The sequence below is a fragment of the Babylonia areolata genome, chromosome 3 (genome assembly GCF_041734735.1).
Source record: "Babylonia areolata isolate BAREFJ2019XMU chromosome 3, ASM4173473v1, whole genome shotgun sequence".
Classification (NCBI taxonomy): Eukaryota; Metazoa; Mollusca; class Gastropoda; order Neogastropoda; family Buccinidae; genus Babylonia; species Babylonia areolata.
In genome coordinates, this window is record NC_134878.1 from 14,280,640 (window position 1) to 14,297,879 (window position 17,240).

At 45.6% G+C, this 17,240-nt stretch overlaps 1 protein-coding gene across 1 annotated transcript in view; it reads right to left on the minus strand.

The window, feature by feature from the left end:
* LOC143280464 (L-threonine 3-dehydrogenase, mitochondrial-like) overlaps positions 1 to 13,985 on the minus strand; it is a 30,435-nt gene extending 16,450 nt beyond the window's left edge. The window contains exons 1-2 of the mRNA XM_076585118.1: positions 13,849 to 13,985; positions 98 to 598 (exon numbers count right to left, since the gene is read on the minus strand). Coding sequence (XP_076441233.1) covers positions 98 to 275 — 178 coding nt within the window. The 5' untranslated portion in view covers positions 276 to 598; positions 13,849 to 13,985. The remainder of the gene's footprint in view (positions 1 to 97; positions 599 to 13,848) is intronic.
* Between the last annotated feature and the right edge of the window lie 3,255 nt (positions 13,986 to 17,240).

Genomic DNA, 17,240 nt, shown 5'->3' on the forward strand with positions numbered 1-17,240 from the left:
CCTGGGTTTACTAAGACCAGCAGAGCCTACCTGACTTGCCAGCCACCTGGCTGCCGTTAACACGCGCTCACCAACCGTGTCCTGACTGCTGTTTTACCTGTGATCAGAATCCTGGGGTTGTTGGGGAAATCCTGGAAGGATCGTGAGCGCTCCTTGGAGGAGGAGGAGGTGGAGGAGGTGGACGCAGAGGCAGGGACCATGCGGGAGAGGGTGGTGGGGGGGAAGGTCACGTTGCTCAGACGACGGACGAAGGTCACACTGAGTCCGCTGGCCATGATGGGATAATTGATGGGTTTTTTTTTCTTCTGTTTTTAATACTTTGCTTACTGGTTGGTGTTGGCTGTTTTAGTTTGGACGTGAGAGACCAAGACAGATCAGAAGGAAGGGGCTGAATGGATAAGACTATTCTTCAAGTCAAATGACAAGAAAAGATATTTTTGGTTCTGAGGTTTTTGGTTTGTTTGTTTTTTTCTTGAGAAGGACGGTAAAATTCAATCTTATTACAGATCTTTTGGTGTCTTTCTCAGTGACCAAAAAATTTCGAGACTTCTTGGTTGCCTTTCTTTTGTCTAAGGTCAGCTGGTGAACTTGACAGAATCTGAAACAAACAAAGATATATCACAAATACTGGAGACGGTAGTATAATAGTCCATTTACCGTAAGGTCATGTTATGATCCCCCACAGAACAGTACACACAGGAGAGAGAGAGAGAGAGAGAGGGGGGGGAGAGAGACAGAGAGGGAGAGAGAGACACTTTGACACTTTGACTCTTTACTGTCATTAGCTGAACAGCCCATGTGACAGGGGGGTACAAGGGAAGTGACAGTGTCGTTTTATCCAGTCATTTGAAACAGTAAAACAAAACAAAACAAAAACAAAAACTAACGCACCTAATGTTACAAAGGTTATATCAATAAACAACAGCCAACAAATTGCACACACACACAAAAAATAACAACAGCATCATCATCATCAGATTGACCATCCAAATACTAATTCTATCTGCTTCTACTTTTAACCCTCAAAGAAATCATTTTGGAAACCATTAATGTTTGTATATATTTTGAATTAACGGGCATTTTGATCATTTATTTTCTTTTTCCGTGTATCTACTGCCTCTGAGACGTATTTTGCAAGTGAGAGGATAATATTTTCGTCATTTGATGTTAAGACACTGACCAGGTCTTTCCTCTTTGCTGCAGCTGTTTTAAAGAGTGTACAGTTTTCCCGAACCTCCTCGTATCCTTTGCAACTGAACATGAAATGTATCTCATCTTCTTTACTCTCGCCACACATTGGACAAGGAGATGTTAATCCACCTGCCTCAAACCATCTTTTATTAGCATTCAGCCCGAGAGAGAGAGAGAGAGAGAGAGAGAGAGAGAGATTCCGAATATCGGTGACCCAGAAACTGAAAACAAGAGAAAAAAGCAAGCCCCCCGGAAGGGATCTACATTAATCACCTAAGAGGTGAACGACCTTTAAGTCAAAGAGGTGTGTGTGTGTGTGTGTGTGTGTGTGTGTGTGTGTGTGTAACAGATAGATCTACAGACAAAGAGAGAGGCAGAGGCTTTGATGAGATGGAAAAAGCGTGACAGCGTGTTACACCATCATGAATCACGTTATTTATTTTTTTGAAATCTCACTTTTTGCATATTTCTGTCTCGCGCTCCCAGCTCCACACCTCCCACCCCTCCCTTCCCTTTTAAATGGTACACAACTTCAACCAAGTCAATGCTGACTTCTGCTACCAACAACTTTTAAGTCAATGCTGCTCATGCAACCAGCAACTTTTAAGTCAATGCTGCTAATACAATTTTTAAGTCAATGCTGCTCATGCTACCAGCAACTTTTAAGTCAATGCTGCTTATGCTACCAACAACTTTTAAGTCAATGCTGACTTACGCTACCAGCAACTTTTTAAGTCAATGCTGCTTATGCTACCAGCAACTTTTTAAGTCAGTGCTGCTCATGCTACCAGCAACTTTTTAAGTCAATGCTGCTCATGCTACCAGCAACTTTTAAGTCAATGCTGCTCATGCTAGCACCACGTGACACGGGTTACTAAAAAAAGGTACAAGGGAGCCAACCCAGGCACTCCCAAATCAACCCATCAATCAATTCACGGGAAGGGCCGGGCCTATCCTTCTAACCCATCACTTGTCATGCATGTGCACACAGCAGCAGCGACAGAATAAATACATAACATAATTATGTAAAACACAAATCAGCTTTTATTCAAGACCGGCATAGCCTTTATGGGGGCTTGGTGAGAAAAGTATTAAAACAAAAATACAGATATGCAGTAACCCTCTCCATTTAAACGGCACATAACTTCAAGTCAGTACTGCTTATGCTACCAGAACAGCTAACATACACCAAAGTTACTGAAACTCGATCATTGTTGCTGTATACTTTACTCTCTCAGCTTCAGTGTACTCACGTGAGAAAAAAAAAAAAAGTCATCTGACTGCATCGTCAAACACGATCAACTTCACACTTTCATGCATGTTCTTTTGGGTTTATTTTGTGACCCAGGACTCGAATATTATACAGCAGATTCGGTCAGGCGTTGGGACTTCTGATTCAGTGCTTACCAGTGTTCGGGGTTCAAAGCCCCGCTGCGTTCGCGCAATAGCCGAGTGGTTAAAGAGATGGACTTTCAATCTGAGGGTCCCGGGTTCGAAACTCGGTAACGGCGCCTGGTGGGTAATGGGTGGAGATTTTTCCGATCTCCCAGGTCAACGTATGTGCAGACCTGCTAGTAGTGCCTGAACCCCCCTTCGTGTGTATACGCACGCAGAAAAAGAAATACGCACAGCGTTAAAGATCCTGTAATCCATGTCAGCGTTCGGTGGGTTATGGAAACAAGAACATACCCTGCATGCACACCCCCGAAAACGGAGTATGGCTGCCTACATGGCGGGGTAAAAACGGTCATACACGTAAAAGCCCACTCGTGTGCATACGAGTGAACGCAGAAGAAGAAGAAGAAACTCGGTAACAGCGCCTGGTGGGTAAAGGGTGGAGATTTTTCCGATCTCCCAGGTCAACGTATGTGCAGACCTGCTAGTAGTGCCTGAACCCCCCTTCGTGTGTATACGCACGCAGAAAAAGAAATACGCACAGCGTTAAAGATCCTGTAATCCATGTCAGCGTTCGGTGGGACACGAAAATACCCAGCATGCATCAACCACGACAGAATCATCGGCAAGTCGATGTTGGTCGTGTAACGGAAAGAAGAAGAAGAAGAAGAAGATTCCCATTTTCCTCACACTACCGGTAACACAAGTGAACCGGACTTCGGTTGGCGACTGTTACAAGCCGCGGGAAGGGAGGATAGGGCCGCCACACACACACGCACACACACACACACACACACACACACACACACACACATTCCGATCATGTGTACCACTCCTCAATACCATTACAGTCAAACAATCTACACACACACACACACACAAAAAAAAAAAAAAAAAAAAAGTCTACGCTGTAAGCATGTAACTGCATGTGAAGGCGGTCATCCATGACGGGTCAAGTCATGCACGGCGGGTGACACCCAAGAGAGTGAAAATCCTTCACCCCTTGGACTTAGAGCTTGGCAAGGTTACAGTGGTCATTCATCCGTGTAAAACGAACGACGGCAATTAAAAAAAAATATTTAAAAAGCTAATAAAAGCTTCCACTCAGGTGTTTGAAAACGGGACCACATGTATAGTGAGAGCTCAAGAGAGAGAGAGAACTTTAGTCACCAATATAGAATATCGCTTTCAGTTTGCCCTTCCCCACTGACACAAATCAATTAACCGAACACTGTCAGTCATGCCCCAACCCCTCCCCTCCGTCTCTCTCTTTGCCTCTTCGTTTTGCCCATCTACCTGTGTCTCTCTCTCCATCTCTCTCCCCACCCCAAACTTTAGTCACCGATATATCGCTTTCAGTTTGCCCTTCTCCACTGACACAGATCAATCAAATGAACAACGTCAGTCATGACCCTCCTCCCCCCCCTTTCTCTCTCTCTCTCTCTCTGTCTCTCTTCGTTCTGTCCATCTCTCTCTCTCTCTCTCTCTCTCTCTACCCACCCCAAACTTTAGTCACCGATACAGTAGTATAACGCTTTCAGCCTACCCTTCCTCATACTACCACTGACACAAAATGCAATCAACAAGAACACTCAGTCGTGCCTCTGCTGTACTACGCAGACCAGACAGACACGCGGCAGACACGCTTTGACCTGATTTCGACCACTGACTGGCGGCAGAGGTGACGAAAATACGTCTGACTCCCGACCAAACGAGACACGCAGCACGTCCAACACAGTGCACTGCGACGAATATTTGCTGGGTGAGTTAGTGTGTGTGTGTTTTGTTGTTGTTGTTGTTGTTGTTACTCCCCCCCCCCAGGCCCCACCCCCGCCGCCCCCCTTCCCTCCTCCCCCTCTCATTCCCGGCCCAATAGACGAGTTCGATATATTGAGGGCTTTAGTGGTACATTTTGCACGTGCAGAAGGTCACGTGCACAGCAAGCCTGACTGTTAATACATATTCAGATCTGACCAGTACCTCCCTCTCTCTGCACACACATTATATATATATATATATATATATATATATATATATATATATATATATACATACATACATACATACATACATACGGCTCTGGACTAAATGCCAATATTGATCATTCGTATAACAGCATTTGTATTTTTCAGTTGACAGGCTTCCTTTTACTTACGTCATTAACAGCTCTCTCTCTCTCTCTCTCTCTCTCTCTCTCTCTCTCTCTATATATATATATATATATATATATATAATCTACACATTAGTTTACCATAATCTTCAACACCCCTTCTCACTCCTCCCCCTGCATTCGATCCGCTCTCTCCTTCCCCACTATGTGACCAACCCCTACTCTGTGTGTGTGTGTGTAGTGTGTGTGTGTGTGTGTGTGTGTGTGTGTGTGTGTGTGTGTGTGCGTGCGGATGGTGGGGTGGTGGGAGGGTCACTGCCAAGATACAACTTTGCGGTCATCTCCTTACTATACGCAATATATTTCCAACCTGAATGAATGTAACGGAGATGTCAAGCTGATTATTATTATTATTATTATTATTTGGTCTCCTTATATGGCGGGTCGTCTCTACGTCACGTGACCGTCTCGGTCGAACCTGCCGGTGCAGCAGCTTATTGGCACACCCTCCCCCCCCACCCCCACCCACCCTCCCTCCCCACCCACCCTTCTTTTTTTTCTTTTCTTTTTATCCCCCGTGGTCAAATCTGGTTAATGCCGGCGTCCACAGATGTGGACCCACCTTGAATGACCCCGGGGGTAAACTTAGAACTGAATCCCAAGCATCTACCCCCCTCACCCCCGCCCACCCCACCCCACCCCGCATCCCCCAATCCCAGCCGTTTAATTTTAACCCCCCCCCCTCGCAATGACTGAATATGAGGATAATTCTGGGGTGGCTAGAAATAAAAAAAGTGAAGGCTAGTGAAGGCTAGACCAGGACGTCCTACTTCCTTTTTTCAACAGCTTGTTTCAGCTTCAGTTTCAATGGAGGATGGAAGGTGGCAGAAATGGTTAACTTGAAGACGGTCATCTGCCACTGAATACAGCGGAGAGCCCGTGAGGGTCTGGGTTCGAATCCCGCTCTCATCACCCTTTTCTCCTCCTAAGTTTTGACTGGCAAATCAAACTGAGGGTCTAGTCATTCGGATGAGACGATAAACCGATTGACTCGGTCCCGTGTGCAGCACTGACGCACTTGGCGCACTGAAAAAGAACCCATGGCAACGTGAGTGTTGTCCGGCTCTAGGCAAAATTCCGCTGTAGAACTGAGAAATCCACTCTGATAGGAACACAAATACATATGCGTGCACTCAAATCCTGACAGCGCGTTGGGTTATGCTGCTGGTCAGTCATCTTGCCTGGCGGATGTGGTCTTGCGCATACGGATTCGTCCGAACGCTGTGACGCCTCCTTGAGAAACAAACTGAAACTCAACAGCTTAAGCCCGTACAAGCGGGGGGTAGTATCCATTTTGGTGGAGGCGGGGCTCGATCTTCATACAAGCCATAAAATAATCACTTACCCCGAGGTTTATTTGAGACTAGCCCCAGAATGACCCTGGGGTAAAAATTCCACAGCAGGGAGTAGTTTGAGACTGTTACACCGGGGTTTGTGACTGACCACACTAACGGTTGGATTATTAACCCGTAGATTAACCGACTTGTGTGGGGGTGATGGGGGAGGGGGAGGGGTGCGAGGGGGAGGGAAGGGGGGGGAGTGATCCTAATGTTGAATGACGTTTGAGGAAAGAAAGAAAGAAAAGAAAAAAAAAAGCCTGAGCACATAGTTTCTCTTCAGCCGTTCTCTCTTGACCCCTTGTCAATGTGTGTGCGAGCGCACGTGTGTGTGTGTGCGTGTGTGTGGAGGATGGACCGAGGGGTTAACTGGAGCGTCAAGAGCCTTGATCACAGACCTTCCAGAGGCTCTGTTCTTCTGGACTGACCTCGAACATTGATCCTAATGTTGTACTGAAGACTAAGAGGCCTGGATAAAACTGAAGCCTTAACATGATGTTTTGTTTGTTTGTTTGTTTGTTTGTTTTCGTGCGGCCGTTCAGTCTCTCTTGATCTCAGTGTCAACTTGAACTGAATGTGCCGCCGGTGTGCGACGGAGTGCACGTGTGTGTGTGTGTGTGTGTGTGTGTGTGTGTGTGTGTGTGTGTGTGTGTGTGTGTGTGTGTGTGTGTGTGTGTGTGTGTGTGTGTGTGTGTGCCCTGGCTTCTCAATGTTCCCCCGTCTCTGTCTCTCTCATTAATTAGAGAGTGTTTACTGACAGAGTGCAACTAATTTAACTGTGACTTGAAATGACAAGACATTATCAACAACTCTCTATGTGTCTCTCTCTCTCACACACACACATTCTCTCTGTCTCTCTACACCCCTCTCGCCCCCCCCCCCCCACCTCCGCCCCCACCCAAACCACCCTCTCAACCGATTTTTCAAGTTAAAGCAATTTTTTTTTCCGTCTCGATATCTGGCGCCTGTGGGAGTAACACCTCCCACCACCACCACCACCACCACCACCACCAACCATCCGTCATCACCACCACCACTACCACAACTGAATCAGCCCATTCTCAGTGATGTGTTTCCTGCCAGCCCATCTCCACACGTGACATGGGGTGAGTTTCGTCATGTGTGTTGAAAAACTGCCGACGTGGCGACCGACGGGAGGTGGGGGGGGAGTGGGGGTGGGGGGTTAAAAAAAAGAAAGAAGAAAAAAAAAGTGGGGGGGGGGGGGGAAGAAAAAAAAAAGTGCCCAAACACAAACACCGCAAGCCTTTTGCTTTCCTTTCTTTTTTTTTTTCTTTTTTCTTTTTTTTCCCCTCTCCCAGTGGAGACGGCGGATGATGGGCCCCCCCCCCCCCCCCCACTGTCACACGCACACCAGAGCCCTTTTTTTTTTTTTTTCGTGAAGGCCATGCGCAGAGTATAAAAACCGTTTTCCTTTTCACATTCTCTCTCTCTCTCTCTCTCTCTCTCTCGGTGGACGGTGTGTATTTATAAATGATTATAACTGTTTTCCCCTCAGGGTTCGTATTAATCTATCTACCTCTCTCTCTCTCTCTCTCTCTCTCTCTCTCTCTCTCTCTCTCACACACACACACACACACACACATACCGGTTAAATCAGGACTCAGACAGAGAGAGAATGTGCTGAGATAGAGAGTAGGAAACACTGAGTGACAAAGTGTTCACTATTCAATGTCTTTTTTCTTTCTTTTTTTTTTTCTTTTTCTTACCGTCATGTTTCGACCCAGTCGGCCTCTGCGAGGAAATAAATGCATCAGGAAATTCCAATACTACTGAGCCATTCGCCAAAGGCATCCTTTTTTTTTCAGTCCCCCATACAAGTGTGCCAATGTGTTACTTCTGAGTAATTCCTATTAATCAATACCTGGGAAGTAAAACACACACACACACACACACACACACACACGCACACATACACACAAAACAAAAACAAAAACAACAGCAGGACTTTATATAAGATTTTCTTGTTGTCCTGTTCATCTATATCTGTGTTGTATTGTGACATGTTCCAAATAAAATACTGTTTAAACAAACAAACAGCGTTTTCACAAACTCGCCAATCCCCCAAAGCCGTGGTGGAGGTTAAAAGGTCATCAACCCTCACTCATCATCAACGTCCCCATACACACACCTACATACCCCCGGCTTCCCACTGTCTCTCTCTCTCTCTCTCTGGAACAGCTGTATGTATTTACTGATTGATTGATATGGATACTTACATAGCGCCTATCCTCGGTCGGAGACCAAGCTCTAAGCGCCGGCTTTACAAACACGGGCACAACAGGCTCAATGCCTTCCTGGGTAGGGCCGGCCGACTAACGGGCCATGCGGCCATTAGGCGCTCATCATTCGTTTCCTGTGTCATTCAATCCGATTTAAAACGGTCAGGCACGCGGCACACATACACACTCAGACAAACATGTAACATTTAACATTTTACGTGTGTCGCCTGTTTTGTTTACTTACCCCGCCATGTAGGTAAACAGGCCATGCAAGAACAGCCGGAGCCGGCCGGCGGACGGAGATTTATCTGTGACTGTGAGATGCAATCTTTCTCTCTGTCTCTCAATGGTATGAAAGTATGATTCTTAAAAAAATAAAATAAAATAATAAAAATTAATAGAGGGTAAGACTAAGATGGCCGGGGGGCGTGGGGGGTGGGGGCTTTATATAAACACACAGAGATAGGGATACGGGAAAAGAGAAGCGGCGTACTCTCACAGCTACGGCACTCCCTAAGACATTGTTTTACTCTCTCTGTGTGTGTCTCTCTGTCTCTCTCTGTATCTGTCTCTCTCTCTCTGTGACTTATTTGTGTGCCTTGTGTAGGTTTCTTTATGTATATTATGTTTGCAACGGGTCACAGGCCTATACGCAATTAAAACATTTATTCTTTGTTCTTCTTTGTTCTCTCTCTCTCTCTCTCTCTGGACTTACACAGAGATTGGGATAAAGGAAATGAGAAGCGACACACTCCCACACACAAATCAATAAGCTGACGGCACTCCCTAGCACATTGTTTTACTCTCTCTGTCTGTCTCTCTCTCTGGACTTACACAGAAATTGGGATAAAGGAAAAGAAGCATACACCCACAGCCAAAGCTTACGACATTCCCTTAGATGTTGTTTTACGATGTTGTCATATGTGTGTGTGTGTGAGAGAGAGAGAGAGTATGTGTGTATGTGTGTGTGTGCGTGCATGCGTGCGTGTGTGTGTAAGTGTGTCAGTGTGTGTGCGAGTGTGTCTGTGTAAGTGTATGTGAAAGTCAGTGTGTGTGTGTGTGTGTGTGTGTGTGTGTCCCCGATAATCTGAACAAACAAAGCTGGAAAATAACTTGATACAACTTAAACAGAAAAGCTGTTAACAGTGTTATACAGGTTCATTTTTTCAGTAGTTCCAAAAAAAAAAAAGCTTCGAAGCGCGGGAATTGATCCATTTAGGGTGAAAATAAGGCTATTATATATAGGCTTCTTCTGTTCGTAAATATACGAGTGCGACAGAGTGCATAGATAAACGAATGAGCTAATAATAAGAATAACTTGACAAAAGATAAACATGATAATAGTGATGATGACAACGACAACAATAACAATAATAATGATAATGATAATAATAACAGCAAAGCGATACCACAAACGCAAAAAAACAACAACAAAAACCCCCAAAAAAAACATGTATTGCGAAACACTGAAGGGCCACCAGACCTTCACTAGACGTCTAGTCAGTACAGATCCGTCGAATCAGACCATCTCGACTGAAGCCGGATATAGCATGAGTTCGGTTTGACGTCAGTGACGATCTGAAACCTGGCCGTAAACTGAAACGGCGCGAGCTCTACCCTCAGTACTTAGCATACGTGGTCGAACAAGTGGCGGGGTTGTTAATTTGCTAACAGATCTGGTGGGAGGTAGGTAGTTTGGTATCTATCTGCAAGCTGACACCAAATAAGGGGCAGTGGGAGATACAAAAACAGATTGATACACGGAGTGATACTGACAGTCGCCACTGTTGTGTCGTTAGAACATTTTACTTCTCTTTATAATGTCGACAAAACTTTTCAGTTCGATTCGGCGCCTGTCTAATGAACACACACACACACACACACACACACACACACACACACACACACACACACACACACACACATACCACACACACACACACACACACACACATACACACACAGCACGGAGTGGGTTTTTTTTTTTCACAATCTTACAACATTGCGTCACTCTGCACTGTGGTCATATATAGGCATATATAAATCTGCTGTGCCTGCCTTTGTTTGCCAGCCGGTGAAACTGACGCGACAGGATGAAATCAGTGAATGTATTATTATTTATAATTATCTTCGGTAGTCCTTCTGTCTCCGTCAGTCTGTCTCTCTCTCTCTCTCTCTCTCTCTCTCTCTCTCTCTCTCTCCAGTCTGCAGTGAACGCGAGTTGCTGTCTTCAGTTTAACGAGTGTGTGTTTGCATGTGTGCAGGTATACGTGTGCGTTCACCAGTGTTTGTGTGTGTGTGTGTGTGTGTGTGTGTGTGTGTGTGTGTGCATGCACCAGTGTGTGTGTGTGTGTGTGTGTGTGTGTGTGTGTGCGTGCACCAGTGTGTGTGTGTGTGTGTGTGTGTGTGTGTGCGTGCACCAGTGTGTGTGTGTGTGTGTGTGTGTGTGTGTGTGTGTGTGTGTGTGTGTGTGTGCGTGCATGCACCAGTGTGTGTGTGTGTGCGCGTGCACCAGTGTGTGTGTGTATGTGTGTGTGTGCGTGTGCGTGCATTGTGTGTGTGTGTGTGTGTGTGTGTGCGTGCACTAGTGTGTGTGTGTGTGTGTGCGCGCGCGCGTGCACCAGTCTGTGTGTGTGTGAAACGCTGCGGAGAAAACGGGGAAGAAGACAGCGAGGAAAAAGTCATCACACCACCAGTGGCCCCACTGGCAAAACAAACAAATCCGTCTGACGCGGATTTCAAACAACAGTCACGTTCACTCAAAGATCACAAATATACAAGCGGGCGGTGGGAATCTTAACGTAACGCTGGTCCTGGCTGGAAATACCCAACACGTAACCCTCCATAATGTGACGGGACAGAGCGGCAGGTCAGACTGATTCGCCAGTTTCAGTTTCAGTTTCACTTTCTCAAGGAGGCGTCACTGCGTTCGGACAAATCCATACACGCTACACCACATCTGTTGAGCAGATGCCTGACCAGCAGCATAACCCAACGCGCTTAGTCAGGCCTTGAGTGCATGCTTACATATTTGTGTACCTATGAAAGTGGATTTCATTTTACGTAATTTCGCCAGAGGACAACACTCTCGTTGCCATGGGTTCTTTTTCAGTGCGCCAAGTGCGTGCTGCACACGGGACCTCGGTTTATCGTCTCATCCGAAAGACTAGACGCTCAGTTTGATTTTCCAGTCAAACTTAGGAGAAAGGGCGAGAGCGGGATTCGAACCCACACCCTCACGGACTCTCTGTATTGGCAGCTGAGCGTCTTAACCATTCTGCCACCTTGATTCGCCAACTTCCGTGTCGTCTATTCTCTGTGACAGTGCGGCCATCCTGACCCTCTACAATGACCTCAGTCTCTTAGTAAGAGGTGGACTCTTTGTCCTATTTCGCCTGTTCAGCCTTTCACTTTCTCTCTCTGTCAAACACTCTCTCTCTCTCTCTCTCTCTCTCTCTCACATGCACACACACACACACACACGCACACACCCACACACACATGCACACACACACACATCACACAGAAAGCAACTGAGTATATAGGCGAACTGCGAATAGGGATTGCCGGCCAATTTTGTAATACTAGACGTGAGTTCAGTTGGATTAGATGGCCTGCACGGCTTTTGTTTGTGTGGCGGTCTGGCCCGCGGCGATAGAATGCCCGTGGAGGTTGTGCGGGGTTGGACGACTGGGTTATTTGTCCACGTAACAGTTGTAAAGGTCAAAGAGTGCTGCCTGGGGAGAGGGGTGAGGTGTGGGGGGCGGAGGGGTGGAGGGGGGGGGGAGGGATTTTGTTGGCTTGTATGGCGAGTCTCTCTTCTCTCTCCTTGCACGCACAAGACTTGTCTCAACCACTTGTTTCTTTTTCATTAACGGTCTTGTAACAAACTGAATTCTCCTACTTGTTTTCAAGGCTCCAGAGACTTGACAATATTTTGACAACACTCTTGGACGTTCTCGGTTTATCTTAGGGGCACGTTTCCTTTCAGTCAACAATCTGTTAATGACAACACTCCCTGGACATTTTCGACTTCTTCAGGGTATATATCTCTTCAATCAACAATCCTTTAACAACTACATTCCTGTGGGCACTCTCAACTTATCTTCAGGGTATATTCCTTTTTAATTAACAATCCTTTAACAACACTCGTTAACGTTCTCGACTTATCTTTAGGGCACATTTCTTTTTAGTCAAAAATCTGTTAACAACACTACTGGACGCTCTCTACTCATATTCTGAGTGAGTCTCCACTCCCAGCTCTTTCGAGTCTGGCCTTAAAACCTACCTCTTCCCAAAATAGCCTCCCTTCCCTGCCTCTTCCTTGTCTTTAGTTTCTACAGTTTTAGAGTTATACATGCGTGTTAATAACTGGTGCGAAAGCGCTTTGATTTGTCTCTGCACAAGATTCAGCGCTATATAAATACCATTATCATTATTATTATTATTATTATTATTATTATTATATGTCTTGTTAATTAACAATTTAACAACACTCATTGACGTTCTCGATTTATCTTAAGGGTATATTTCTTTTTGGTTAACAATCCTTCAACAACACTCACTGACGTTCTCGACTTATCTTCAGGGCATATTTCTTTTTCATCAAAAATCTGTTACTAACAACACTCCTTGGACATTCTCGACTTATCTTCAGGGCATATTTCTTTTTCATCAAAAATCTGTTACTAACAACACTCCTTGGACATTCTCGACTTATCTTCAGGGTATGTTTCTTTTTAATTAACACTCTTTTTTATCAGCTCTCAGTCTTGCACGTTCTAGACTTGTCTGTTCTGGGAACATTTTTTTAGTCAAAGAACCGAATCTTTTAACATCTTCAATGACCTTACACATGCTTATGAACACACACAAACACCGTGGCACACACACACACACACACACACACACACACACACACACACACACACACACTCACACACACACAGGGACACAATCATACCCACCTAAAATCACTCAAAGAAAAAAGACGTTAAATCAAAGAATCCACATGTGAACACACACACACACACACACACACACACACACACTCAATTGCCAGCCTAGACTAACAATACCGGACCTGTCTAAACATCAACAGACCAAATGAACCAAAGACATTAAATAAAAAAAATAAAAAAATTCGCCCATTAATGAGTCAGATAATCAAAGAAATAAAAATGTACACGCGGATTTAAGAGTATGCACATGCAATGATCATATCTGAGTTTTACTGACTGTATAATATCTGTGTAGGTTTCAGAGATACAGACACGTGGCTTTGTTCAGTGCACACTGAATACTGTCCGTTGCCTCGAAACCACTCCTCGCTTGCCTGCTTCAGTCTGGGCTTTTCTTCTTCCTCTTCTTTTTTTTTTTTTTTTTTTCTTTTTCATGGCGGACACAGAATAAATATTTCATCATCGGCAATACTGAACAAGGACAGAAAAGCCTGCCGGTTTTTCGGGCCGGGAATAATAATAATAATAAGAAGAAGAACTAATAATCGTCTTACCTTGTGATGATGATGATGATGACAGCCTGCAACTTTCCAGCACCACTGCTTTAGAGCGAGAAAGGATGTGATAAGAAGCTTCCAGCCACTTCGATCTGAATGGGTTTCGCCGGTCTCTCTCTCTCTCAACGTCTCCGTGTGTGTGTGTGTCGCGTGGTGCTGGCGACAGCCGGGGGGCCAAGCCTCCAAGATCCACCAATCAGGAAGCGGCAAGCATGGGTGTGACACCAAGACGGACGCTCATTGGTCAGTTGCGGCTGGGGGGGCTGCAAGACAACCTTCACCTTTTAATTTTAACGCATGATCAATCTGAATGTTTGTGTGTGCCACTACTGTTGAGGAAGGAGGAACGGAAAGGAAAACAGCTGGAAGGAGGTGGTGGGTGTGAAGTGTGGGGGTGGTGGGGGTGGTGGTGTGTATGTGAGTGAGTGGAGGGGGAGGGAGGGAGGGGGCAGGGGGGGGGTTGGTGGTAGTGAGAAACGTGGTGAAAAAAAAAAAAAGGTGAATAAGAGCAGACGGGGGGGGGGGGGGGGGGGGGGGGAGACGGACTGAGCTCCCCGCCTCCCCCCCCCTCCACCCCCACCCCAAACCCTCGCCCCCCCCTCACCCCACCACCACCTATCCAAAAGCTCCAAAAACAGCTGAGGAAGGTATGATATACAGCAAGCCGCGCTTTTCAAGCCTTCTATACAGGGGAGCCTACGAAAATAACACGGGCGCTCGAACGACTATGTTTTGACCGAGTTGTTACAGTACGCGTCACTCACGCCACTACTGCACAGTCTAGTGCCGTTGTAGGTTGACCTAGATCGTTGTCGTTGTAGTAGTAGTTGTTGTTGTTGTTGTTGTTCTTCCGGCAATCTTCTCCATTGCGGTTATTATCATCATTATTATTATTATCATCATCATTATCAACGCTCAAAAGTGAGAAGCAGCATGTATCGATCGTCAATCACGAGGCAAAAATTAATGAGCTGACTAACGACACTCTCGCACTTTTGTATCGCTACCGGGTAACCATGCTGCAGAATTATTTAAGACAGTCATTATCATTGACAGATAGATGGATGAATGGATACATCTGAATTACGTATCATTCCATCATTAATTAAATGGGGCAGGACAAAGAGCGTGAACTCCAATAAAGATCATCCAGAAGGTGGTAGAATGGTTAAGACGCTCATCGTTACAGTGTCAGTGAGGGTCTGGGTTCGAATCCCGCTCTCGCCCTTTCTCCCAGGTTTGACTGGTGGCTGGAAATCGAATTGAGAGTCTAGTCAGTCGACTGACTAGTCAGATGAGACGATAAACCGAGGTCCCGTAGTGTCCGGCAGCTCAGGTGCACTTGGCGCACTGAAAAAGAACCCACGGCAACGAAAGTTTTGTCTTCTTCGGTCAGATTCCTTAGGAGTTATCCACTCTGATAGGTACACAGATATATATGCACGCAGTCGAGGCCTGACACATTCCACACAACGACGAAATACAACAAACCAATCAGAAAGTGCAAATATTAAAGACACACACACACACACACACACACTCTCTCTCTCTCTTCACAAACAAATAAACACACACACACACACACACTCTCTCTCTCTCTCTCTCTCTCTCTTCACAAACATAGAAATAACACAACAGCTGCCAGTATCAGTATCAGTAGCTCAAGGAGGCGTCAGTCACTGCGTTCGGTCAAATCCATATACGCTACACCACATCTGCCAACGCGGCAGATGCCTGACCAGCAGCGTAACCCAAAGCGCTTAGTCAGGCCTTGAGAAAAAATAAGAATAAAAATAAAATAAAATAAAATAAAATAACAAAAATAAATTAATAAATAACAAAACTTAAAAAAGAAGATAAATACATAAAAATACTACTACTACTACTACTATTTATAAGGCGCAAAATCTTGATGAAGGCCAACTCCATGCGGAAAAAAAACAGAAAAGAATAACTTGCCAATAACTTGCAACAGCAAAGCGGACTAAAGCAAATCCTACACTGGACCTAGGTGATACACACTGCTGGCCTAAAGTACGTTATCACTTAGCTGTGATGATCCTGTTTCTCCTCAGTCAGTTTCCAAGAACACTTCATAATAATCCCGCTGGTTACACGACTGAGTAACTCGATCGAGGGCCTGTGCCCGGGGTTTGCTAATGATTAGACGGGGAAATAGATTGAGCACTTTGACTCAGTCGAGTCAGTGTCAATGCATGCATGAGAGTGTATGAATATCTGCGTAGTAGCCTGAAGTGTACAACAATAACATGTTTTGATTGACAGACGTACGGGATCTGATGGAACAGATGTCAGTCTTGCGGTTTGTTTTGTTGGAGTGTGTGACCGATTTTCTTCTATTTTTTCTTCTTCTTATTTTTTTTAAATTCCGAAACCTCACGTCTTTCAGAATCCACCTTATCTACCACTCACCACCACATGCATTATGCATGCTTAGGAACACACACACACACACACACACACACACACACACACACACACACACACACACACACACAAGTCCGCGCGCACACACACATACATGTACACTGACACACACTTACACAAATACATGCTCATACACATACACGCACGCACATACACACACACACGCACCCCCCCCCCCTCTTCCGTACTCCACACATAGGCAAAATGCACAAATCCGCCCCCTTTTCGCTTCACACATACACAAGGTGGGGGGGGGGGGGGGTGACGAGGGAGTGAGAGGAGGAGGGGGGGTGGGGGTGGGGGGGGGGGCAGACAGATACAGAAAGAGGCAGAGACAGACAGACACAGAGATACACAGAGAAGGAAGGATAGCATAAACGAGTTAGACATCGTGGAGGGAGGGAGACAGAGACAGAGACAGAGAGAATATCACTTTGAAGGATTCTGAACTCGGTGTATGTTACTGCGCCATGAAAGCTTACTTTACTGCGCCATGGAAGCTTACTTTACTGCGCCATGAAAGCTTACTTTACTGCGCCATGAAAGCTTACTTTACCTCACCACGAAGCTTACTTTACTGTACCATGAAAGCTTACTTTACTGCACCATGAAAGGTTACTTTACTGCACCATGAAAGCTTACTTTACTTCGCCACGGAAGCTTACTGTACTGCGCCATGAGAGCTTACTGTACTGCACCACGAAGCTTACTGTACTGTACCATGAAAGCTTACTTTGTTGCGCCATGAAAGCTTACTTTACTGCACCATGAAAGCTTACTTCACTGCGCCATGAAAGCTTACTTTGCTGCACCACGAAAGTTAACTTTACTCCACCAGGAAAGTTTACTGCACCATAAAACGCTTATTTTAACATCATCCCTGACATAACCCCTCCCCCCACCCCTACACACCCCCTCCCTCCCACACACACACACACCCT